This window comes from Doryrhamphus excisus, linkage group LG11 (genome assembly GCF_037039965.1).
Source record: "Doryrhamphus excisus strain RoL-2023G ecotype Guam linkage group LG11, RoL_Dexc_Guam_v1.1, whole genome shotgun sequence".
Lineage (NCBI taxonomy): Eukaryota > Metazoa > Chordata > Actinopteri > Syngnathiformes > Syngnathidae > Doryrhamphus > Doryrhamphus excisus.
The window spans coordinates 7,229,927-7,256,673 of record NC_136367.1 but is presented as its reverse complement, the minus strand read 5'-3'; the positions used below and the strand labels follow the sequence as shown (position 1 = coordinate 7,256,673).

At 39.9% G+C, this 26,747-nt stretch overlaps 3 protein-coding genes across 5 annotated transcripts in view; 2 read left to right on the top strand and 1 right to left on the bottom strand.

Annotated features, from left to right (window-relative positions):
* Positions 1-6,300, top strand: part of psmc6 (proteasome 26S subunit, ATPase 6) — an 8,291-nt gene extending 1,991 nt beyond the window's left edge. The window contains exons 5-14 of the mRNA XM_058068800.2: positions 538-605; positions 730-844; positions 1,681-1,768; positions 2,786-2,847; positions 2,922-3,045; positions 3,535-3,596; positions 4,989-5,109; positions 5,175-5,255; positions 5,439-5,510; positions 5,974-6,300. Of these exons, the coding sequence (XP_057924783.1) occupies positions 538-605; positions 730-844; positions 1,681-1,768; positions 2,786-2,847; positions 2,922-3,045; positions 3,535-3,596; positions 4,989-5,109; positions 5,175-5,255; positions 5,439-5,510; positions 5,974-6,092 (912 nt within the window). The 3' untranslated portion in view covers positions 6,093-6,300. The remainder of the gene's footprint in view (positions 1-537; positions 606-729; positions 845-1,680; positions 1,769-2,785; positions 2,848-2,921; positions 3,046-3,534; positions 3,597-4,988; positions 5,110-5,174; positions 5,256-5,438; positions 5,511-5,973) is intronic.
* On the bottom strand, positions 4,881-10,182 carry cgrrf1 (cell growth regulator with ring finger domain 1). Of its 3 annotated transcripts, none has more exons than XM_058068829.2 (6): positions 9,886-10,182; positions 8,090-8,223; positions 7,827-8,004; positions 7,218-7,365; positions 7,051-7,158; positions 4,881-6,786 (listed from the first exon to the last, which is right to left on the bottom strand). In XM_058068829.2, exons 2-6 carry the CDS (start codon positions 8,148-8,150, stop codon positions 6,529-6,531), a joined length of 753 nt encoding a protein of 250 aa, XP_057924812.2. In that variant the 5' UTR covers positions 8,151-8,223; positions 9,886-10,182; the 3' UTR covers positions 4,881-6,528. The 3 variants fall into 3 exon arrangements, with proteins under 3 accessions (XP_057924812.2, XP_057924804.2, XP_057924795.2); XM_058068821.2 differs by lacking the exon at positions 9,886-10,182 and adding an exon at positions 9,114-9,189; XM_058068812.2 differs by lacking the exon at positions 9,886-10,182 and adding an exon at positions 8,867-9,042.
* Positions 9,430-26,747, top strand: ddhd1b (DDHD domain containing 1b). The gene is made up of 13 exons (XM_058068789.2): positions 9,430-10,375; positions 11,790-11,966; positions 12,095-12,223; positions 13,805-13,952; positions 14,021-14,130; positions 15,417-15,523; positions 17,382-17,638; positions 18,505-18,580; positions 19,469-19,618; positions 21,065-21,129; positions 21,739-21,917; positions 22,595-22,849; positions 24,070-26,747. The coding sequence occupies exons 1-13, from the start codon at positions 9,727-9,729 to the stop codon at positions 24,252-24,254; spliced, it is 2,487 nt and encodes an 828-aa protein (XP_057924772.2). The 5' UTR covers positions 9,430-9,726; the 3' UTR covers positions 24,255-26,747.

Here is a 26,747-nt window from a genome sequence, read left to right as displayed (position 1 = left end):
AGTTTTAGAGCATGCAACCTTCTAAATTTGCTTTTACATGAAATAACACCCCAATAGTCACCATTGCAGTCCTTTTACCAACATGGTAGACATGATCAGAGAAAATAAGACATAAATGAGACTGATGCTTGCGTGTGTTGCTGTAAATGTGTTTCGTGACATGGACAGGAAGTGATGTTGTGGGTTCAGAGTCAAGGTTTAGCCTGACATTATTGTGCCTGATTTGCGATCATGCAAACCTGCAATAAAAGCCTGTTGTTCTGGTCATCAGGTTCAATAGAAAATCGTAAAAGAAGAAATAAATAACAATAAATTACAATATTTATATTTGTACAATGTTCATCCATTGTAGACTGTCACGTGGGGAAAAACGGTTTTGTCTATTACTGTGCTTTTTAAATTGACATTAATTAACCTTTGATTTAAGAATGTTCTAAATGAATATTCATCATTGGTGTAATTGAGTGAATCCTTACCCCGACGGCCTTGATGCAGATTATGTTTGTGATCACATAGTTATGTCTTTCTATCATGCAGTTGGACAAGTTGCAATTAAAGCCTGGTACCCGAGTGGCGTTGGACATGACTACGCTTACCATCATGAGGTAGGCTGGACATTATTACTTCACTATCATACCGATAAATACACTTTCTTGTGTCACAATACAGTATTAGGCTGAATTCCAAAAGTCTTGAGTTGATTGACGTGTTTGAATTATTTCTGCGAAGGTATCTGCCGCGAGAAGTGGACCCCCTGGTGTACAACATGTCCCACGAGGACCCCGGCAGTGTCTCCTACTCTGAAATTGGCGGCTTGTCTGAACAGATCCGTGAGCTGAGAGAGGTAATAATCAGGGACACAACAAGCTAGACTTTACATTACACTACATTGGGTTATCTGCCAGAAGGATATTTTAGTCTTCTTTGTAATTAATTACACTAAAATGGCAGACCTCAGTTTGGATCCGTACCCAGTGATGGCCCTTCATCGACCCTTGACCAATTAAAGTGAACATATAGCCATGCTCGCAGACTGATCGCAGCGGCAGTTTGCCGGCATAATTCCTCCTGTTATTGCGGTTAATGTGGCAGCAAACGTGGTGACCTCACTCAAAGCCATCCTTTTTCAATGCTGCCTATCTTCGAACAGAACCATGGTTTGCTCTCAACTAGAAGTTGATCGATAAAAGGCAGCATTTCAAAGTGAAAGGATGGCCCAATATGTGTTCATTCCAATCCAGTGTCTCGCGTGCTCTGAAATTGTAGCACCCGATATGAAAAATCTGCAATTGTCATAGCGTTTATTGTTAGTCACTTTTTTTTCATGAAACTGGTGCAGTTTGAAAATAGGCCTCATATGGTCATTTATTTTCTGTAGTTTTCTTTTAAATGTAGTTTAGGTGTAGGGTTGCTGTAGGGCCATAGTTCTCAATGACTTGTATTTGTTATTGATGTCATTTTGTTTTAATTTTTAGTGTTTACAGTTTGAAGTCATTTAAATAGAATTGTATTATTTTTATGCTTTATGAAGTAGTTTTAAATTTGTATTGATTTCTGACATAAAAAAACAAAATGTAATTACTGAAACGTGTGGCGGGTGAATCCCCATGAAACTTTGAGGCTTTCCTTCAAATTCCTTCCTGATCCAATGCTTTAGTGGTGTGGTTGATGTTGTTGTAGGTGATTGAGCTGCCCTTGACCAACCCTGAACTCTTCCAGAGGGTCGGAATCATCCCCCCCAAAGGCTGCTTGCTCTATGGACCCCCGGGTGAGAAATCAAACCATTATGTTGATCATAGCAGCCAAGGCAACCTGCATGCTGCAGAAGCATCACAAGCACACACTCCAACCTGACATCTGGTATTCTGTTTGTTTTCTGATTTAAAAACTGTAAATATTCTCTATTTTCATATTTTGTAAGTCAATCCTGAGCCATCCATGACAGTAGACCTTCTCTTTAAGTTGTGGTCGCTCACACAATGAATGTCAAAAAGAACAGCAAAAATAGGAAAATTACAGTAATGAAACACAATGTAATGAGAAAAAGCTGAAATGTTGATAACCAATTACACAAAGTCGTCCCTCACCCCGTACGCTTCAAACATTCCTCCCTCTATCGAAGTTTTTGAAAAATGAACTCATTAATTAATGAACATTTAAGCAATTGATACATATTCTTGGCCTAAATTAAGCATTTCCAAGCATAATGTTCTAAATGAACTAAAATACAAATAAAGATTAAGGCAATGCAAAATGTTAGTGAATTGGTGAACTATGCTAGCTACCTGGTGTCACTGGTAACACGCACCAGCCTTGATAGCCAAAATGATTTATCTTACAACAGGCACAGTCATAACATAATAATAATGGCCATTGTCATCATAATAACACGGGCTACTGCTGCGGCTGTACTACAGAAAAAAACTCGTTCTGAAACCCCAACTTCACTTCCGGTCCACACGTCCAGAAGACATTTATTGAAACATGCATGAGCACAAGTCTTATTTGTGTCTTAAATTGCTTATTTTCTCTTGATTATATCTACTACATTGAGTAAAGGTGACTATAGGGGTGTTATATTGTCTAAAAGGCTCTAATAATGTAAAAAAAATTATTAGAAAGTTAAGTTTTGTATACTCTAACTACAAAAATATTATATATTAATATTGAACCATATTTCGCGGAAATTAATTTATCACAGCCAAGTCTGGAACCAATTAACCATCATAGATGATTGATTACGGTACTAATAACATTTCTTTAAGGCTGATGGTTTTCTCTACAGGGACTGGGAAGACTCTACTGGCCAGAGCGGTCGCAAGTCAGCTGGACTGTAATTTCCTCAAGGTGAGTGGACAGATAAATGTCACTTTGTTTTCCTAGAGTGACTTGGCTAACATTAGCGTGTGTACCCTCTGCAGGTGGTGTCCAGCTCCATTGTAGACAAATACATCGGTGAGAGCGCCAGGCTCATCAGAGAGATGTTCAACTATGCCAGGGACCATCAGCCTTGTATCATCTTTATGGATGAGATTGACGCCATTGGTGAGTGACACTTTTACACACAGAGAAACAGTACATCTGCCATTGAAATGTGCCTTTTAAACAGAATCCAGCAAAGTGTGCCCACTTTCCACCACACTCACAATGTGTTCAAAGGTCTATTTGTCACATATATTGCAGTAAGGGATGATGTTATTGGCCAATGTTGGCATATGATATCAATATACTGATCACATTTATGCAGTACGCTGGATATATTGATATGAATATGATATATTGTGTCAATACATTATAAATGTCCCGGTCCGATATTATGGATCGTGATTGGCTTGCCTTTGAAGACTATATAATATCGGCATCCGCCACGAGATCGTCCCGATCCGGTTGCCGTATCACGTTCGTAACTCTGGACCAAACTCCAACCTGCGTTAACTTTGACAGCCCTATTTATTATTATTTACAATAGCGAAGATATTTTGTATCAGGACGTCCCTGCGATACATTGTCATGTTTGTATTGTGTACCTCGTAGGTGGTCGGCGTTTCTCTGAGGGAACGTCTGCTGACAGGGAGATCCAAAGGACTTTGATGGAGGTTTGTAATACAGCATACTATTTCACACAGCAGCAAGCATGTACACATGCTAATGTTCATTAGCAGTGTTGCTGCGTGTTTGGGGAACCATTTACTGGGACCATGTCCACATGAATACACACAGACTGTGTTCGAAACCGCATACTTACTACTACATGCGTCCATGTCCATACTATACATACTCTACACTGCATACCCAATCCATCAGACAGTATGCAAAGTACTCAAGGTACTCTACAGGTACTACATGATAACCCACAATGCATTGCGCTCCAATCAGAGCCGAAGTCGACAGGCTGAAGCTGATTCACCTTAGCTCTAAACTCTTTATACATCACTTTATTGAGATGTTTTTTAAATCAGGCGAGAAAGTGTCTGTTTAGATCCCGAGAGTACAATTTATTAGTCCAAATACCAACCGTTTACAATTTCTTTCAGACGAATTCAGCAAAATTTAAGCTAGCTAGTGAGCAACGCACTTCTGGTTATTTTCACAAAAATAAAACACCCCCTTACTTTTCTCATGCAAAAAAGCATAGTGATCAATCACTGCTTTTACTTTGAAAACATCGCAATATATCCTGCTTAACACCGCCGTTTGGACTGATCTCGTCCCGTTAACGGAATTTGACCAGTCATGATGCCTTACCGGTGAAGAGTCTTATCTGGTATGACAAAGCTTGGTTGCCATCGACTTGGGCTTGTAGTCAGATGTAAGTTATATTTATTTTTTAAACTTTCTTAATAAATGTAAATCCAATGAGAAATTGCTAACATAACAATTAAAAAATTTATAAAAATTATATCTAACCTTACTCAGCTTGGTAATTCTACAGAACTAAGAAACAAAGTCACAAAAGTCATTGTGTTCATTAAAACGAATAAATAAAGTGACCAATAATGTGTAATAAATGTATAATAAAAACTTTACGTGTCTTATGTCTAAATATTACCCAACCACACACAAGCTGTCAAATCACTAAAATACTTTGCAATTTACTCACATTTGTATGCTTCACTTGGTGGTGCGTCCTTCCTGCTGCTCAGTGTTCAGCCAAGGTTTTTTTTTTCTCACGGTGATGTCACGTCGCGTTGCATCTTGGGTAATTTGGGTATGAGTAGTAAGCTGACAATACATACTCAACATTTCTGGCAAATGCAGTATGCATTCGGGAACTCCTTGCATACTGCCAGTGTAGACACACTGCATACTCAAATGTGCCACATACGCCATTTGTTTACATGTATTTAATGGGTGCTGCAACAACGACACTTAGAAGTGTGTTAGCGGGATGAGAATACGTATTTATTATTGTTTGTGTGTATGCTGAAAGTCCAGTTTGAGGGAATATTTTGGTGATTTTATGTAATGCTATGTGTCGTGTGTGTCAGCTGCTCAACCAGATGGACGGCTTTGACACGCTGCATCGGGTCAAGATGATCATGGCAACCAACAGACCAGACACTCTGGACCCCGCCCTCCTGCGACCTGGCCGACTAGACCGCAAAATTCGTAAGATCAGTTTGTGGTGATAGATATTTGTGGTATGATCCAATTCTGACAACGTCTGCATCCAGACATCGAACTGCCAAATGAACAAGCTCGCCTGGACATCCTAAAGATCCACTCCAGTCCCATCACCAAGCATGGAGAAATAGGTCAGCTCATGTCCTCTTCCACTCATGTTGTCTTTATCTTGTGCTGATGCTCAACATACTGGTGTTACTTTCTTACCTCGTACCAGTGCTTACGGCTACACTCATGTTGGTTTGACTGTGCTAATGCTGACGGCTCCATTCATGCTATCATGAGACTGACAGCTCTGCCTTTTGTGTTTGCAGATTTTGAAGCCATTGTCAAGCTGTCGGACGGTTTCAATGGAGCTGATCTGAGAAATGTTTGCACAGAAGCAGGTATGACGTTCTACTCAATACCATCATCATCATCATCATACGCACAAAAACATTGAATAAAATCACGCCAGATTAATCAGAGCACAGAAAAACACGGACATCACTGTACGTCAGTTGGCTGGCCTTGCAAGGTGAATCAGACATGTGATCGGTAAAGAACAGCTCCATAGCTAATAGTGTTTGGGTGACATGGGTCAGCACTCCTGATTCTGAAGGCCCTGGGCAGATTATATTGATGGGGCAACACATAGAAGCTGAAATCTGATTTTAAAAAAAGTAACATTCACTCCTGGAAGCAGTGCAGCTACTAAATGAATACAACTTGATGGAACAAATACTAGAATTGAAGTTGTTAATATAGGTCTGTGTCTCTGATGATGCTTAGGCCAGCAGAGAAGGCCCTGTTGGCCCTGACTCCACACCACTGCTTGTATATGCGTGTGATACATGTGCTGGTTTGCAGGGTTGTTTGCCATCCGTTCTGACAGAGAGTACGTCACTCAAGAGGATTTCATGAAAGCCGTGCGAAAGGTTGCCGATTCCAAGAAGCTGGAGTCCAAGCTGGACTACAAGCCTGTATAGATGTAGATACATGTTCCCATGACTTTCATATGTTTGCTGTGATGTAAGGCCACAAGAAAAGTGTATTCTCTGTTTGTGGGAGCAGAATTTGGAAAAAATTGTAGTTTCTGCCAAACGTTAGCCTGACTGCCCCCAGTACTTCACTACTTGTCCCACAACACTTGTATAAAAAACCTTCAATTTATGGCAATAAACCATTCTACTCAAATGCTGTTTCATCACAAATACACTTACCTGCTAACTACAGCCATTTTACTTCTAAAGGTCCAGTCTGTTCATACTGCAGTATTATATTCTAACAATAAATCACTATTATGAAATACTTTATACAATACTGGAAAAGAAGTAGGATATTAGCTGAAAGTTGAACAGGTACGAAGCTGCCAAAGCTTTAAAGGTTGATGATATTGTGTTGACATTACTTTGCTGCGTGACGTCACAGCGTGAGGGCAAAGGATTCCACAATAAAAGCCCTACAGATGGGGCAGTGCTGGAAGCGGGAGACACAGCTGTTGCATACACACGCGTGTCTGCAGGGCAGCAGGACTCTGTTGATACACGCATTCTGGCACACCACACAGTCTCTGACACGCCCCCCACGCCAGTCTTCATCCTCCGGCACCCTGCTGGCCTCCTCAGCACCGGGGAGGTCCAGGTCAGAGTTCACCCCGCTGTCAGCTGACATGAAGAGAGGCTGGACCAGCAAATGAACAAACATTTTTTTTCAGATTTTGTTATTTCATCACACAAGAAAGGCAGTGTTGGGTCAACTACTTAGTCAAACGAAAAAGTTATCGGTAGGTACTTTACATGTAATGGTATTAGTAACACAAACAAAAACAATTTGGGGCAAATTACTTTGGAAATATAGTAATAGTTACCAGTTACTGTAATATGGAAATCATGTTGCATATATTTCCCCTGTACTCGGGTACATAATAAGAAGTAGCTTTAGTACCTTTAACTCGTACATGCTCCCCTGTGAGGTGAGGAGGTACTGGAAGAGGATCCTTGCAGACATCTTGTGTTTGTGGTCTGGTACGTGAACAACCGTCACACTGGCTACCTGCGACAACACAACAAGGTGTTCATGTTGCCAATGACTTGTCATGCTGCACAACTGACAAAGTTGTAGGAGTCTCGGGCTTCTTGTTGTGCCAGCGTCAACACGGCCACCAGAGGGTAGCTTTGCCTGGGCAACAGACCCAAATCGGTAATTCCCAGATCAGGTGGAATGCATGTATGCCGTTCCTCTCCGTCTTCACTGCCCACACTGCCACACTTGGTCAAAGAACCAAACACCCAATATGCATACCATATACTGTACTAAATATGTACTGTATGCCTGTGTACATTATATACATATATATTTACTGCACACAGCAGGTGTGGTCAAAATGACATCTGGAGCCATTGCCACGTTCTAAAATTATAACTGAACAAAGTACCAATATTATTGTATTATTATTATTATATAATAGTCAATAGCATTAAATAAATGTTTTTTTAACATGGCAACAAAACAAATAAAGTTAGATTGCAGAAATGTCCCCCTCCGCCAGTGCTGAGGAGGACAATGCTCGAAGTTCATACCAATAATATTCATCTTCTATGCCGCTCATCCTCATTAGGATTGCGGGGTATGCTGGAGCCTATCCCAGCTGTCAGGGTACACATATTCATATCTAATTCAAGTCAGTGTATATAGTTCTTTTAGACATGAAAAAAGGATACTAGAAGCTCTGCTGGTGGAGATAAAAAGGATGCAGGGCTTCCTGGAAATGTTGGGGTGTACCGAGCCTGGAGCCCCCCTGGGCGGCGTGCAGGGCACGCTGCAGGGCACTGACCTCACAGCCCCAGAAACAGCTGAGGACACAGGGCTCCAAACAACATGGCTTCAGCTTCACGCCATCTGGAAGGTGGACATGGATGTTAACTTGATCAAGGAGTAAAACGACTAACAATAATAAGATCATGTTGGTTTTCTTTATTCTTACCTGCAACTGATGCACGTCCTGAGCCCATCACCAGGGAAAAGGGGTTGCTCACCTGAACCATTTGCTTTTCGGGGGTTGGTAGGAACTCTGTATCATCAGAACTACGTAGGATCACTGGGACGTCAAAGCCAAACCTGAAAAAGTCAAAGAAATGTTTTTCTTCAGGCCGTATCTGCGCAAACATGGATATTGCTGCCATAATGTGTTTGGTGCTCATGGAGCTGAGTGGAGGGTAGACAGGAAGTGATGTTGGGGGTTCAGAGTTCAGTTTCATCTTGTTGTGGGTGCAAAAGTAGACCGTGTTAGGGATAATTCTTCCTGAGATCATTCAAACCTGCAATACAGGCCTGTTGTTATGGCAATCAAATCTGGTGCTTGTGTGTCTCGCAACATTACAGTAACATTACTGGTCCCCAGTACAGATCATCACAACATCTTTGAATGTGTATTCTGAATGCCTTCTATTCATATTTTACTTCATTTAGCCATTTTTTTTACCTATTATAGGCCGTATCCAAACACGAAACAGCATGTATATATAAAAAAAACATGATAACTGACTGTATGATGTCGATGACTGTACAATATTGATTTGTCCAATCAAAAGCCTGAAAATGACGTGTAGGTTAACTTGTGGAATATCAGCATTCATTTACATTTGTGAATGCGTCTTATGTTTTCAAATTAAATTAGAATAAACAGCGTGATGTGAAGTGCAATATAAAATGGCACCAACACTTATTAAAATACTAATATTTACATTAAAATGTGACCTACCAGCCAAGCACCATGGCGGCGGTAACAAGAAAACACAGTGAAACTACGCTAATATAAAAAAGTGGCGAGTACTCATACAATGTAACTAGGAAAACTCCTGCCATGTCCTATCAACGAAACATCTTCCGCACCGCTAATACTAGAAAAGAACAGCTCATGGCCGCCATGACAGGCACTTCCACTACAGTGGCTCTCGAGGTCCAAAACGCCGAATACGACCTAAAAGCAATTTAGAATAGAACCGTACCTGAATGACTGGACTTTCTTTAAGGGACAATTTATATCCTACTATAATGTAATAATGTATAATGTACTATAATTTACAATGTAATCATTGTAAACGAAAATGTAGCACAGAATTAACCGCTATGTTGTTAAAACACTGACTTTCAAAATACAAGTCCATGAAAGTAAAAATACAGAAAAATGCGGAAAACTATTTTTACGAAAAGATACCAGGGAAATGGGGCAAATGCGGTCGTTTCCCGGTGAGGTTGACATAGTATCATTGAAAAATGAATATCTCATTACTGCCTCTTTTATTTTGATGGGTCAAACAGGAACTTCTCTTGGTGTGGCGAGCGAGGATGAACGCTAAAACGCTAGCATCGTCCTTCATTATAACAAAAGTAACGTTGATAGACCTTAAATATACAAAATGACAAATAATAGACTCGTAACATGAGGATTTTTTATTTTATTGGAGTCTATTTTGTTTGAATTTCTTGCTATAATGTAAGCGAATGTCGTCAGGCGTTCCAGATGTTGCCAGCTGTATTTAGCTGCATGGAATTAGCTACACATGATTATAAATTCTAACATTTATGACATAACTGTGCCTGTATGTATATGTTAGAAGAATGAGCAACATGAAGGACAAAGCGAGCCTCCGCCAGCAGAGCTCAGAAAACAACTCGGTGAGTAGTAGTGAATGGGACATGGCGAACGACGTGTTCGACAACCCGATGGGAGCGGAACCGAGCTCAGGCGACGCCGTAGAATCCGGCGTGGACGCACACCTGCCGCTTCTACCCCAAGACGGGATGATACTGGGCCTGGCCGCGGACGAATATTCGGCTTCATCCTACCCGGACATCGACCAGGACTACACCGAGAGTGACGGCAACGTGACCCCCAAAAAACGAATCCGCTCCAACAGTTCTCGGCATCGGGGGGAGATCGTCACGGAACTGGGCCCGGAGGAAGTCCGGTGGTTTTACAAAGAGGACAAGCGGATCTGGAAGCCGTTCGTTGGACACGACTCTTTAAAAATCGAGACCGCCTATGTGCGGTTCTGTGAGCAGAACCCTGACAAGGTCAGACACCATTGTGATCCGGCCGAGGCCGACGGCAAAGACGCCGGGGAGGTCCAGTTCACGGAGAACGCGGTGGAATCGGGGTCCGGTTCAGAGGAGACGGAACACATCAGTATGGATGCAGTGTGTGTCAGAGGAGGACTTTATGAAGTGGACATCCGAGACAAGGAATGCTATCCCGTTTACTGGAACCGTGAGCACACCTTCATTTATGTCTTTACATTACAACATCCATCCATCCTTATATACGGGGGCATGCTGGAGCCTATCCCAGCTGTCTTCGGGCGAGAGGCGGGGTTTCATCCAAAAATCCATCACCACAACCAACCTAAAGTAGCCTAGCGGTCTCCAGATGGCATACACATTCACGGCAGTGTTTTTCAACCTTTATTGAGCTAAGGTACATATTTTACATGAAAACAAATAACATGAGAGACTTCTAGACTTGAAATAACACCCCTATAGCCACCTTAACACTGCTATTACCCAATATAGTAGATATCCATCTATTTTCTATGCCACTTATTCTCACTCCATTGTGGGGGGGGGGGCTATCCCAGCTGACTTTGGCCAAGAGGCGGGGTATATACTAATAATAATAACTTTGAAAAAAAGTGCTTTACATTAAAAACAATCATTAATTAATATAGTAGATATGAGTAGTGGCGTGAAGTGATTAAAATGTTTAATGTTTAAAATGTTTTTATCTATAATAAGTAGGGGAAATCTCTTTGTGGTAAACAATTCCATGTGCAACTACAACAATAATTACATCATATTTTATGCAAATGGATATCAATTTCGGAATCATGGGCCATTATTTAGCAAGCATATTTTACTATTACTATTGCTATTATTACTATTTTTCTGTATTACTAGCATATTACCTCTTAAACCCACCCACAAATGTTCAGCAAAAGAGAAATGAAAGGAGAAATTAAATTTCAAACATTGAGTTTGCAATTTGGATGAAATGTTTTATGATTATTGGCCTGTTTTAAGTATTTTCTTTTGTACATTTCATGAAGGAAAGGTGCAATGTGCCAAATCCTTAATAACAATCCTTTCTGAATGTTGCTAAATCGGCTTTTTAACTTACAAACATTTAGAATTTATATTTATATTCATAAATAAACAAATCTTATTTTGAGCTGACACAAATAAACAAAAACATGTCCGAGTGAGAGGTCTCACTTGCTCACATTTTGGATTTGCTGAACATTTGTGGGCAAGTTTAAGAGCTAATATGCTAATAATAAAGCAAAATAGTAATACAAAAATATGCTTGCTGGCTGTATTGTTTTGAATAATGGCCCGTAGTTGTGAAATTGATATCCATATCTGTATTATAGATAAGATAACTTATTTTTATCTGCGATTAAATGCAATTGTGAGTTAACTACAGACAAAATGCAATTAATCATGATCAAATATTGTAATCGTTTGACAGCCCTATTACAAATGCTTCATTTAGGCAACAAAAATACATGTAATTTACTTAAATATGGAAATATTTGGACGAATGACTAAACTTTAAGCACAAAGGCCAAGGATTACATCTACTGCATGGACATTATGAATGTTAACGATCATATTGGATCATATAGAACAAGAGCGTATTCCTGTGATGAGGGGCCAGTGGTTCACGGATGGAACATGGCTTCCTTTGGAGGAGGATGAGAGTGACATGATAGAGCAGGAGCATCTTGGCCGTTTCCGGGGACAACAGATGAGGGATACCTATGAAATGGAGGCGGTGGCCACCACAGTGGACAGCAAAGATGGTAAGAAATGAGATATTTATATGTAGAAACAATTTATCTCTTCATCAACCTGCCCTAGAAGGCATTTCTTGATACTTCTGCTATGAGTTTTTTGTACCTAAAGTACTCAAAATGTTATATCCCGGCAGCCATTCACAGTGTGAAGCTGAACCGAAGCCACGTGGACTGGCACAGTGTGGACGAGGTGTACCTCTACAGTGACGCCACCACCTCCAAGATTGCACGAACCGTCACTCAGAAGCTGGGCTTTTCGAAAGGTACATTGTCAATGTTGTCATACAAGAACTATAAATGTGGCATGTTTCAATATTGTCATGCGTTACAATATGTGTCTCAGGGAAACCAGCATGGATTATTCATTCATTCATTCATTTTCTACCGCTTATCCACACAAGCGTCTGGAACGAACGTGCTGGAGCCTATCCCAGCTGTCTTTGGGCGAGAGGCGGGGTCCACCCTGGACTGGTGGCCAGCCAATCACAGGGCACATATAGACAAACAACCATTCACACTCACATTCATACCTATTTGGAGTGGCCAATTAACCTAGCATGTTTTTGGAATGTGGGAGGAAACCAAGTACCCGGATTAGCATTAGATTAGCACAGATTAGTATTGCATAAAAACAATGTAAAGATCCTTAGTGCCCAGTTTCTGTTTTTTGTTTTGTGTTTGTTCTCCCTTTTTGTAGTTCCTCTCCAGATTCCGTCACTTCCGGTGTGAGGTGAGGCAACAAGGCACACCCACAGACGCTTTCCAATTGGTGGTATACGCTACTTGGTATTATGCCAAGAACTGACAGTGCCTTCTCAGCTGCCTCCAGTACAGTTCCAGTATTCCTGTTTTTGTAACGTCCCATTGCCAGCCTCGTTGCTTGGCTCCAGCAGCCCCTTTGGTCGAAGGTTCATTTTCTTTGGTGGCCCTACTAATCTTTCACTGTGTTTTCACTGCACTGTTGTTTGTTTTGCTCTTTAGCTAAGGTTGTGTTGATTGACAATCATGTCCTTCATGAGCAACCACAACGTCCTTTTCGGCATCTGGGGTCCAATCAAAGCTAACATACTGTTTACATTCTGTAACATTGCAGTTTATTCTACAGCAGGGGTCTCAAACTCAATTTATCTGGGGCCCACTGGAGCTAGGGTCTGGGCAAGGCTGGGCCGCATTTATTAAAAACAGAAAAATATACAAACTTTTTCAGTGCTTTGGTTCCGATTTTCTACAATAAAAGCTCCGATAAAACATTCCACTGTTCTCAAATATCTTAATTTTTATTTTTCTACACAAAATAAGATGAAAAATAAACAAACAAATCAAGAATAAAGAAAATCAATCAATCAGTAATAAATAAATATAATAATAATAATAAAACAGCAAATAATAAAAACTTATCAACCACATATAGTTGGTGGGTAGACAAATGATTTTTTTCAGATTAAAATGAACAAAGCATTATTAGAGCCCTGTAGACATGACAAAACACGACTATAGTCACATTTATACTTTTTTTATTTACAACATATTGCGCAACTGCAGGGTCTTGAGACACATGCTAACTCGCAAACTAGAGAGCTAGCGACCTAAACGGTAGCCTTCAAGTTATTTCCTTTAAACTTAAATAGCCAAAAACTTACCACTTCCACACAGATAGGGAGGATAACTATTAACAGTTATTTAACCTTTAACATGAACATTAATCAAACGTAATATTTTTTTCTGGGTACATGATACCATACAGCATCCATATCAAACTTGCGCGGGCCGCACTAACATTAAACTTTAAACTGAAGCGCACCCCACCTCAGCACAACCACTGACGTGTCCTTTTGTGTCCACAGCTTCGAGCAGCGGGACGCGTCTCCATAGGGGGTACGTGGAGGAAGCCGCGCCCGAGGACACGCCACCTGAAACCACACACCTTGTATTCGTAGTGCATGGCATTGGCCAGAAGATGGACCAGGGTCGCATTATTAGGAACACCAGCATGTAAGACAATTTAGAGGCTGCCAAAACAATGCCGGATTGTTGCTGAAAGTCATAAGATCTCTTGGCAGGATGAGAGATGCTGCAAGAAAGATGGAGGAGAAGCACTTTCCTAATCGCACCACGGAGCATGTTGAGTTCCTTCCTGTTGAGTGGCGGTCCAAGCTGGCCCTTGATGGAGGTATAAAAACACTATGACCGTTCATGTATTGTCCCGGATGCAGAGACAGAAGCAAGCATACTTCACTCAATAAATGTTAAATTACAGTTTTTCTCGATTGTTTAAACACATTTTCTGAAAGGATGCCTCATATTCTCAGAACTCTACACACAAAACCCCTCAATTCTCCTGCAAAATGAAACTTCACATCCAAAACAGTCTTCATTCTTCTCAAAATGGTGTTCTGTCTCCAAATGAGGCACACAAACCACTATATGAACAAACATTTATATGAACCAGTTGAACACTGATGTGCTCAGTGTAAAACACTGGGATTACATCATATTCATCATGACTTTGTGTTTTTGTGTTCAGTGTGACACTTGCAAAATGTTTTAGAATAGTTTTTTGGTATTTTTTTGGTATTTTTTTGACTCAGAACACAAAATGACACAGAAATATATATTTTTATTTTGCTGCATCACGTCTTCTGTTTGGGTCAGGCCACAGCACCTCATCTACATCACATGCAAGGTTTTCTCTGGCCAAGCAGCGGGGGAAATATCGGCTAGCATGGCCAATCCAGCCATGGAAAGCATCCGCTGGAATCTCTCCACATGCATCTTCCATAGCTTGGAGAAGGGGATTGTGTGTTTGTGGATTTCTGACCCTTTGCCCAGCCTCCCTCATTGTTAGACCGCTAATTGTAAAAATGTGTGCCAGGTGTTTACCCATGTGATGAGTCAGTGTGAATAATAGGAATATTCATTTGACTGTTTTGAGTGGCATTGTGTTCTTTGTGAAAACAAGAAGTTTACTTCATGAAAATTGTGCCAAAACTCAGAGAATTGTGTGTAGTGTTTTGAAAAACGTGTGTTGTAGATCTGCAGTCTGAGTGTAAAGCAGGAATTGTGCTTATAGTTTAGCAGACTTGGTTCATGGAGTTGGTGCATTGGTTACATGTTGTGGTCATTGGGTCTCAGGCATCACAAATTGTGTGTAAACAATCAAGAAAAACTGTAAAGCTGACAAAAACAAAACAACAAAGCAAAATACTGCTACACTTGTACATTGCAATCTAATGCAGGAGTTCATCCAATCAAAGATAATGATGCTCAGTTTCAAGCTGTATTTCTGCAAGGGGTGAGTGCTGAAATTTAGTGGAAATCTAACATTGATGAAATATCTCAAAATCAACATCAGAATTGTTTAGTTTATGTCTTCAGCAATATTGACCAGAAATATCATTCTGCTTAGATGTCCTCTATTTGTAATGTACTTGATGCAATTTTACTGTACTGTTGCAGACACCGTGGACTCCATCACTCCTGACAAACTAAGAGGTCTGAGGGACATGTTGAACAGCAGCGCCATGGACATCATGTACTACACCAGCCCGCTTTACAGAGATGAGGTGAGGCTATTACATGGTTGGCTTGATGCACAGGCAAGTCGAACACTTCCTGCTGATGGTCAGGGGATGTTTGTCTCACAAAGACGTTGCAGTAGATCCCTGCTCTTTGTGGAGGTCAAATGCAGCAAATGGCGAGTAATTGATCCGCCCATAAAACCGCCCACAATGTTCTCTTCCGATTTTGGATCAACAATTGCAATAAAAGCGTGTGTTGTAATTATTACATTAGATGCAGCTCCAGAACCCTCTCTCTCTGTTCAATTGCCATTGTTCACTTTCAATACAATTCAGGTTTAAGCCCTAAATATGCCTCACACACCAATTAAAGTAGCTAATCTTGAGTATTTAATGTATAGCTGCTCATCAATAATGAAGTCTGATCTTAGATGATCAATGAACACATGGAAAGGTGTAGAAGTTCACAACAACAATGATGCGTTCACGGACCACCTCTTTCTTCTTCTTCTTTCTTTTTGGGCTTTTCCCTTCAGGGGTCGCCACAGCAAACCAATTTCCTCCATCCAACCCTGTCTCCTACATCCGTCTCTCTCATGTCCTCCTTCAATTCATCCATAAATCTCAACGTTTTAGTCATTCAATCCCAGCCATTTTTCAAACGACAACCCCAACTGAGTTCAAGGCACACGGAATATTGTGTTTTATGGCGATACAAACATGGAACCTCCCAAAAGAAAGATTACACTCTTCTCTTTCATAAAAAAATGTTTGTTGCTATCTTTTTCCGATCTTAAGTAATCAGCAGCAGAACATAGGTAAGTTTCTGGAAAATATCTGTTCCCAACAAATAAGAGCGAAAAACAGCATTTTGTGAAAACATTTCAAGCATAACTTCACTTCATTTTTAGCTCAAATATCTAAACTATACCACAACATCAACAATACAAAAATGAATAACAATTTATAATACAATAACATTATTATTATTATTGTGTGGAAATATGGGCTAATAACTATAAAAGCAATCTTCACTCGCAAAAAAGGTCAGTAAGGATAATTCATAATGCCGCCTACAGAGAACATACTAACTCCTTATTTCTAAAATGACAAATACTTCAACTTGCTGATATAGTTCATCTTCAAACAGCTAAAATAATGCATAAGGATAAAAATAAGCAATTAGCTAAAAATGTCATCCAATACTTCTCTACAAGAGAGGAGAAATATGATCTCAGGGAAGAAGTACATTTGAAACACTTCTATGCTAGGACTACGTTATGCTAGCCATAGCATTTCAGTATGTGGAATCAAACTATGGAATGGATTGAGTAAGGAAATCAAACAATGCACAACGATGAGCCAATTCAAGAAACAATACAAGCAGTTGATGTTTGCTAAATACAAGGATGAAGAGTCTTGAACCAGTCATGATGTGCTATATATATCACTATATTGACACTTACTATGGTACCCATTATGGCATTGGATGCTCATATCACCTCCTACGAGGTGCATTATTAAAAAAAAAACAAAAAAAAAACTTAAACTGTATTATGGAAAGCAGGAAGTGAACAAATGTAACAGTTACTGATTGTAAAAGTACCAGATGGAGGGGTAGGATTTAATAAGCTTTGCTTCTTCCTACTCCTTTTGGACATGTGGAACTGGGAACTGATTATGGGATGCACTCAATTGGAATCTGATGCATGTTCAAATGAAATAAAACCATTACCATTACCATTACCATTACCATTACCATTACCATTACCATTACCATTACCATTACCATTACCATTACCATTACCATTACCATTACCATTGAATCCACCATCAGGTATTACTCATCAACAGTGAGTTGGAATCTTTCATATGGAAACAATATTTTTGTGATTGTGTGTAGATTACCCGGGGTCTGACTCTGGAGCTGAACCGTCTTTACTCGCTCTTCTGCTCGCGAAATCCAGACTTTGAGAAGCATGGAAAGGTGTCCATCGTGTCCCATTCCTTGGGCTGTGTCATCACCTTTGACATCATGACCGGATGGGACCCTGTACGCTTTCATCATCTGGAAGTTCCAGACCCAGAAGAAGCCAAGGCCCGATGGCCCACCGATGATGAGCGCCACCTTCAGGAGCAGCTCAGACTCACACGTCTCAGGTACATTTCTTTGGTTTGTGGGCGTGCTTCAGCAGTATCATTCATTCATTTTCTACCGCTTATCCTCACGAGGGCTGCGGCTGTCTTCGGCCGAGAGGCGGCGTCCACCTTGGACTGGTGGACAACCAATGACAGGGCACATACAGCCCACTTGGTTTTGGCCAAGGGGAGATTTCAGATTTACCCTGTCCACAACTTCTGATGTACCTACTGGCATATTTTATTCAAGGAAATGAGATCCAATAACATTTTAAAAGTCCCTAAAATGAGCAAGCTCGAACCCCTTTAACCGTGGGAATTGCCATAAAACGACATTATCTCAGTCATGACAATCCGATGATGCTGCTGTATTATGTAGCATTATGTAGCTGTATCCATACTATCAATATTATTAAAAATAAGTTGACGTTTACCTGCGTCACGTCACTCTCCGCTCCAAGGTCTTGTCTAGAGTCTTGTTAGGATGATGGACAGAGGAGGACGCTCTGTCTCTCCATCCCTGGACCAAACCATGACTGCAGCACAAAAAACACCACATTCATTCATTGCAAATGTTTTCCAGATGTAAAAAAAATCATAAATTTTTAAGCATTAATAACCGTGTATTTTATAGACTCACCTGCCTTCGGTCTTTTATTTTGTAGTATTTATGTACTGACTGTTATTTTTTGGTGTTTCCGTTTGGAGGCCCTTGTTTCCGGTGCCAAACTGAGTGACTGTCGTTACCTGGCAATTAGCATGTTGGGTAAATTGTTATTTTTTTTTATGTTTATGTTTATGTTTGTGAAAGCAAAACATCGCTGCTACATATAATACAATACAATTAACAATACAATTCATCATTTTTGCCACCGTCTTGTGTGCAGGTTGAGGGACCTGGAGGACCAATTTCAGGGTCTGCAGACCTTGTCTTGTGTAGCGGTCCCAGCTTTAAAGTTCAAGGTAATCAAGGGGGTCGGGGGGGGTGACCCCAGGGCTACATGTTCTTGGTATGGCATAAGGCATTCAGAAGATGCATTCAAAGACATATTCCACACTGGTCATTAGCACGGGCTACTGTTGCAGCTATAACCCATGCCAAACTCTGAACCTCCGTGTCACTTCCTGTCCGCACGCCACTCAGCTCCCCTCTGTAATGGTAATTACAATGTTGTAAACAGATTTTTATGCAATAAAGGGGGTTTCAATTATGGTATTGTTTTTATAATATTAATTGTTTTCAGTTTCAGTCTTCAATTTTGTAAATTATTGTTCATCATCTCTTTCCTGTTTTTCACTTACAGTTGTATTTTTCAGTTACAAATAAATGGCAATGATTTGGCCTGAGTGGGCGTGTCCAAAGGGGAGGGGACATGAGGACACTTGGAGAAATTAGACCTTAATTCTGTTGATAGGTTCCAAAAGCACTGGTTTTAGCTTGATATAAAAAAGAACTAGGGGTGTCGGATGATTATCGGTACCCATAATTATCAGCATAAAATGTGATGTTAGTTGATATCGTTACTGGATTTTTCCCAATCATGAAAATTGATATTGCTGTATACAACACACATGTGTTCATTCCACCACAGGAGATATGTCATGTTACATATCGGCACCGGCTGACATTGGTATCCAAAATTGAGAGTTGGACAATATCGTTTTTTGGCATAAAAGCCAGTATCGGACATCCCTAGAAAGAACCAAACATTGGTAATATGTTTTTTGGAATAGGAAGCACAAAGAGTGTAGTGTATTGTAATATAACCAAATCAGGAACATGCTTTATTGAGCAGCAGAGCAATGCCATTTAATAGCCGTGTTAAATGCTGACTTTTCTTTTCCTGCCAGGTAGAGAATTTCTTCTGCATGGGCTCCCCTCTGGCAGTGTTCTTGGCACTACGAGGCATCCGTCCGGGAAGCAATGGCGTCCAGGACCATATACTTCCCACCTCAATCTGCAATCGCCTCTTCAACATATTTCATCCCACTGACCCTGTGGTAAGCTCACACTCATCATACTGTATCATGAAAAGCAAGTACCATTACCTGGTAATCTACAAAGTCTAAGTGTTTGTCCCGTTCCTGATTTTTTTTTTTTAGTTTGTCACACCTAACTGTTTGAGATCATCATACTAATTTGAATATTTGTCATTGACTACACAACTGAACACAAAAGGCAGTTTTGAAATGAAAATTTTTATTTTTAAGGGAAGAAAAAATCTAAAGTTACTTGGCGCTGTGTGAAAACATAACGTAACTGACTTGTACTTAACTTGTACTTAACTTGTACTTAACGTGTACTTAACTTGTACTTAACTTGTACTTAACTTGTACTTAACTTGTACTTAACTCTATCAGTCTGGAAAAGATTATAAAGCCATTTCTAAAGCTTTTGGAGTCCAGCAAACCACAGCGAGAGCCATTATCCTCAAATGGTGAAAACATGGAACAATGGTGAACCTTCCCAGAAGTGGCCGCCCAACCAAAATGACCCTAAGAACACAGTGACTACTCATCCAAGAGGTCACAAAAGACCCCACAACAACATCCAAAAAACTGCAGGCCTCACTTGCCTCAGTTACGGTCAGTGTTCATGACTCCGCCATAAGAAAGACAACAAAAAGAACATTAGAGGTCGTCTCAATTTTGTCAGAAAACATCTTGATGATCCCCAAGACCTTTGGGAAAATACTCTGTGGTCTGACGAGACAAAAGTTGAACTTTTTGGGAGGTGTGCGTCCCGTTACATCTGGCGTAAAAGTAATACCACATTTCAGAAAATAACAGCAAGAGTAAAATACGGTGGTGGTAGTGTGATGGTCTGGGGCTGTTTTGCTGCTTCTGGACCTGGAAGACTAAACACTTCAGAAGACCATCTGATGGTGACCTCAAGCTGAGACCAATCTGGGTTCTGCAGCAGGACAATGATCCAAAACATGGCTGAAGAAAAACCAAATGAAGACTTTGAAGTGGCCTAGTCCAAGTCCTGACCTGAATCCTATTGAGATGCTGTGGCATGACCTTCAAAAGTCTTCATGCTGGAAAAGCCTCCATTGTGGCAGAATGACAACAATTCTGCAAAGATGAGTGGGACAACATTCCTCCACAGCTGGAAGAGACTCATTGCAAGTTATCACAAACGCTTGATTGCAGTTGTTGCTGGTAAGGGTGGCCCAACCAGTTATTAGGATTAGGGGGCAATCACTTTTTCACACAGGGCCATGTAGCTTTGGATTTTTCTCTCCATAAATAATAACATGTATCATTTAAAAACTGCATTTTGTTTTCAATTGTGTTGTCATTGACGAATATTTCAAACATTTTGGAGTGTAACAAACGTGCAAAAATACATAATAACTGCATCCAGTTTATGTTTGGCCCCAGAGGTCATGTCTCTTCTCTTGCCAATCATGCAATTCTGCTTCTTTCACTCTGCTCTGTTAGGCCTACAGGTTGGAGCCGCTTGTTTTAAAGCACTACAGTAACATTGCACCTGTTCAAATCCACTGGTAAGCCAAATCCTGATGTTATGGTTCATGTCCGTCTGAGGAAAATAAATATTCAATGACTGGTCATTGCTGAAAATCATCACTTTATCATGATGAAGGGGTTTGAGTACCTTCGTGATCCTCAAAGCTGTGTTGGCAGGAGCTATATGACCCTGGTAGCCAGTTGTGGGATGGCCATGCTTCTGTCACAATAATGAACAATCGACAGCATACAGTGATGCAACAGGAGAGAAAGTAATGCCAAAAAATCTTTGCTTGAAGATGCATGTCTGTAATGCAAATGCAAATGTATTACTCTTTTGAACGCATATTGTTTTGAGAAAGCCAAAGTCTTTACTTAAGTGCCCCAGCAACTAACCGGAACTACATTCCTCATCATCGAAATCCAACCACAACTTGACTTACAGTATGACGTAGGGGCTGAGTCACAGTTGATGCACTACACTGATGATGGGGACTGATGGGGATGTCATACAACTTCATGCCATAAAATCCAAACTATCCCTTTAAGGTAGCTAACAATTGGCAGGCATGCCATTGTGCACTTGCATGAAGTTGATGTGTTTAAGGTGAAATTCCAAAGCTGATTTGTGTGGCTGTGATGTTCAGGTACAACACCACCGCCCCCGTGCCGTACCATCAAATCCGCCCCACATTGCTTAACTCCACCAAAGAGACAACATCCATATCGGACTCAGATAGTCTTCCCAGCCCCTGCACCTCTCCACCCCAGGCCCGCCGTCACTACGGAGAGTCCATCACCAACTTGGGCAAGGCCAGCATCATGGGTAAGCACCTTCTAAGTGAACATCAACACGACGTCGTCTTTTTCAACACTGGCAATCTGGATGCCACTGTAAACTGCACTGCAAAATACTGTGTTTTTATTTTATCTTAATATTTTGAATTTATTCTTGAAAAATGACTTCGAAAGTTTTTTTCCACTGCTGCCGTTGATTTTTTTTTAGATGACTTTTTGTCATAATATTTATAATAAAATTACAGCTTTTTTCCCCATTTCTGCTGATTTTTGTTTTTAATTTTCCAATGATTTCAACATTCTTCTTGTGAATATTTTTCTCATAATTATGACTTTGTTCCAATAGTATTTTGAGTTTATTCCCAAATTATTTTATAACCTTTTTTCTCAACCTAATTTTCTATTAATATTGCGATTACTTTTTTAATATATCAACTTTAGTCTACTGAAATTACAATATTTCCTAAAGTTACGTTAAAGTTAGTTGATTTTTTTTCATTAGATTACCAATTTCTATTAATATTTTAATTGTATTCTTGAAAAATTACTGCAGATTTTTTGGTTTTTGCTTTTGTTTTTGGAAAAATCTATTTTTAGAATGTGCCGGGGACCAATAAAAAACAGCCACGGTTCACAAATGGCCCCCGAGCCACACTTTGTACATCATGGCCTTACAGAATGTTCATCATACCTTCTGCTCTTCAGGTGCTGCGAGCCTTGGAAAGGGAATCGGGGGGATCCTGTTTTCCCGCTTTTCTCGATCCAGTGGCCAGGTGGGCGGGGTTGAGGAGGAGCCGTCAGATACTGAGGGCGGAGCCACTGAAGGCGAAAACACATTCTCGGGAGAGAAGGGACCAGTGGGCGAAAGTGATGAGAAGAAAAAACAAGTGGAGGAAGATCACAGGGAGGTGGAGCAGGCCATGTCGCAGTCCACCTCAGTGGTCATGGACCACACCTCATGTAAGTCCAGAAGACCTGTGGCTGGCCCACAGCACAGTCTAAAAATATGATGTAGTAAGAAAAGTAAAAAAAAATGATGGTTATATTCCATATTGATTCCAGTGTTTGATGGTTATACTCCATATTGATTCCAATGTTTGATGGTTAAACTCCATATTGATTTCAGTGTTTGATGGTTATACTCCATATTGATTCCAGTGTTTGATGGTTATATTCCATATTGATTCCTATGTTAGTGTTTGATGGTTATACTCCATATTGATTCCTATGTTTGATGGTTATACTCCATATTGATTCCAATGTTTGATGGTTATACTCCATATTGATTCAAATGTTTGATGGTTATACTCCATATTGATTCCAGTGTTTGATGGTTATATTCCATATTGATTCCTATGTTAGGGTTTGATGGTTATACTCCATATTGATTCCAGTGTTTGATGGTTATATTCCATATTGATTCCAGTGTTTGATGGTTATACTCCATATTGATTCCAGTGTTGGATGGTTAAACTCCATATTGATTCCAGTGTTTGATGGTTATACTCCCTATTGATTCCAGTGTTTGATGGTTATATTCCATATTGATTCCTATGTTAGTGTTTGATGGTTATACTCCATATTGATTCCTATGTTTGATGGTTATACTCCATATTGATTCCAGTGTTTGATGGTTATATTCCATATTGATTCCAATGTCTGTGTTTGATGGTTATATTCCATATTGATTCCAATGTCTGTGTTTGATGGTTATATTCCATATTGATTCCTATGTTAGTGTTTGATGGTTATATTCCATATTGATTCCTATGTTTGATGGTTATACTCCATATTGATTCCAGTGTTTGATGGTTATATTCCATATTGATTCCAATGTTTGATGGTTATACTCCATATTGATTCGAATGTTTGATGGTTATACTCCATATTGATTCCAATGTTTGATGGTTATACTCCATATTGATTCCTATGTTTGATGGTTATACTCCATATTGATTCCAGTGTTTGATGGTTATATTCCATATTGATTCCAATGTCTGTGTTTGATGGTTCTATTCCATATTGATTCCTATGTTAGTGTTTGATGGTTATATTCCATATTGATTCCTATGTTTGATGGTTATACTCCATATTGATTCCAGTGTTTGTTGGTTATACTCCATATTGATTCCAATGTTTGATGGTTATACTCCATATTGATTCCAATGTCTGTGTTTCAGTGGAACTGGAGCGGCGTATTGATTTCGAGCTACGTGAAGGCTTAGTGGAGAGCCGCTATTGGTCTGCGGTGACGTCACACACGGCCTACTGGTGCTCTTATGACGTGGCGCTCTTCCTCCTCACCTTCATGTACCGACCTCAAGAGCCTGCTGAGACAGCTGAGGACAACACGGACTCTTCTTAGCACACCAAGGCACATCCTTTTCATTCAGTTTCTACGATTGAAAACATTTTTAGCATACGTACTATTTATTTATTGTACATAGTGGACTTACACACGGCAACTAATTTATTTTATATTCGCATGATGACGTTATCATCAAGTGAATTGAAAATGGACACCACGGACAGATGGGATGAGCTGTTCCCAAAACCTGGTCCTCGTTCCCGTTCCACTCTTTCACGGTGACTGAAGATGTGATGTTCAGACTATGAATGACTACTTTCATCATAGTTCACCGGTGGAATGACTACATTCCATCACATTTGATATCATGATTTCACACCTGAACGGGTCGCAAGGTTTGGGACAATGTGATGTGGTCACATGACACCAAAATGGAGTTCTCGGCGTGCAGCAGAGAAATGGTGAATATGAGTCCAAGCACAGCAAGTGGCAAACACTCTGCTTTGGGTTTTTCTCTGCTGAGGGACGAGGAAGACTTCCCCAGATCGATGAACGGGGCCGTGTGCCGCCAAATCTTGGATGAGAACTCCCTCACCTCAACCACAACATAGCGACGGTTCTTCCAGAATTACAGCAAAGACAACAAAGGAGTGGCTCACCAAGAAGGACTTTAAGATCCTAGAGTGGCTGAGCCAGTCTCCGTACCGTAACCCAAGGGTGTCCAAACTTTTTCCAGTGAGGGACACATATTGAAAAGTAAAAGGATGCCAGGGACACGTTGATATTTTGTAAAGCAACACACGTCGATATGCTAAGACACTAAAATCACACAGTGATAGATGAGAAGTGAAATGAAGTTTATCAGATGTACAGAAAGTGTGTAATAATTACGTAAACAAAAGAAGGCAGGAGCATAAATTTGGCCAACAGAAAAATGACATCAATATTTAGATCCTCCTTTTGCAGAAATAAATAAATCAATAAAGAAATAAATAAATGTAAAAAAATCAATAAATGAAATAATAAAAAAAAGATTTATAGGCAATCTAGGCTCATATCTTTTACTTCTGTTTTACGGCCAAGAGGTAGATTGCAGCCATAAAGGACCACGGCATATGCTAATTAGCTAGCCAGTAGCTAATATCATGGTCCTGGTTGGAGTGCCAAGGGTTCCCTGCGCCCTTTGGGCATCAGTTGTGTTTCTCTCTCGTTATGGATGCACACTGCGCGTTACTGAGTTGATGATTGAAGTTGAATGATTCATTTATCATTATCGTTATCAAGTGGATGATAATAATAAGGATAATAATAGTGTAGCATATTTCTGTTAAATCTGTTATGTTTTTCTAGTTGGGGGTGTTAATGTGATAAAAAAAACAATTCGGCATTCATTAAAATTGAATGGTGGCCTAAAACAATTGAGTATCTCTCCTAAATCTGTCCAAAAGTGGGAAAGTTATATTCCGGTTCTTGTTCCTTATTTGTTTTTTGGATTTCCTAATGTCTACTATATTCATTCATGTCCTGGGCATTTCCAGGGGGCTAAGCCCCCCTGTCCTCAGAACATAGTGACACCCCTGGTGGTACTCCTTATTAAGTAAAAGTATTATCGGATTAAAGTTAGAATTAGTATGAGAACAAAATTTACAAGAAGAAGAAAGTTGAAATAGCAAAAAAAAAACAAGAATTTGAATTCACAAGAATAAAGTCAAAATCTTTTAAGAGAAGAGTCCTATTCTAACAAGAAAAAAATAATAATTATGAGAAAAACTCATGTTATGAGGGAAAATATAATATTGTGAGAAACAAAGAAAACACAATAAGGTTGTCATTTTTGGAAAAAGTTGCAATTTTCAGAGCATAAGCTGGTAATATGCAGAAAAAATGAGTTGTAATAATATGACAAACAATTCCATTCATGAAGAAAGTTGAACTATTTGGAAATGCAAAACATTTTTTTGCAAAGATGATATGAATAATAAGCTTTTTCTATATCACAAAGTGAGATACATTTTTTTCATGAAATACATAAAACTTCTTAGCATATCTTCATGCGTTGCTTTACAAAATTTCAAAATGGCCCTTGCACCTTTCATTTTTCACGATGTGGCCCTCACGAGAAAATGTTTGGACATTCCCGACTTAGACCTTCAAAGATGGATTGCACTGTTTACAATTTGTAAATGCATTATTATTATTATTTTGTACGTTTATTTTAATGATCAAAGTGTGTATCACGTGTGTGTCAAGTATTGTGTTGCACAGCACACATGCATGACGGTGCCCCTGAGATGTTGTGCTCAAGGGCACCTTGACAGACGCCAGGAAGCAGATGAACTCCAAGTGGGACTCTGTGGTGCTGATGGACTGAACCACTGCCAACTGAAATGTTTGTGTAATCGGTCGTTGTGGATGAATGCTTGGGTCGTTGATTGACAGCTGTGATCAAACTATGAATACTTTGACCCTTTTTTCTCCTTATGGCGTCTTTCTCGTGCTTTACCTTCATCCAGCTTATGTACATGTACATTAAAACCACGGAGAGGTCCA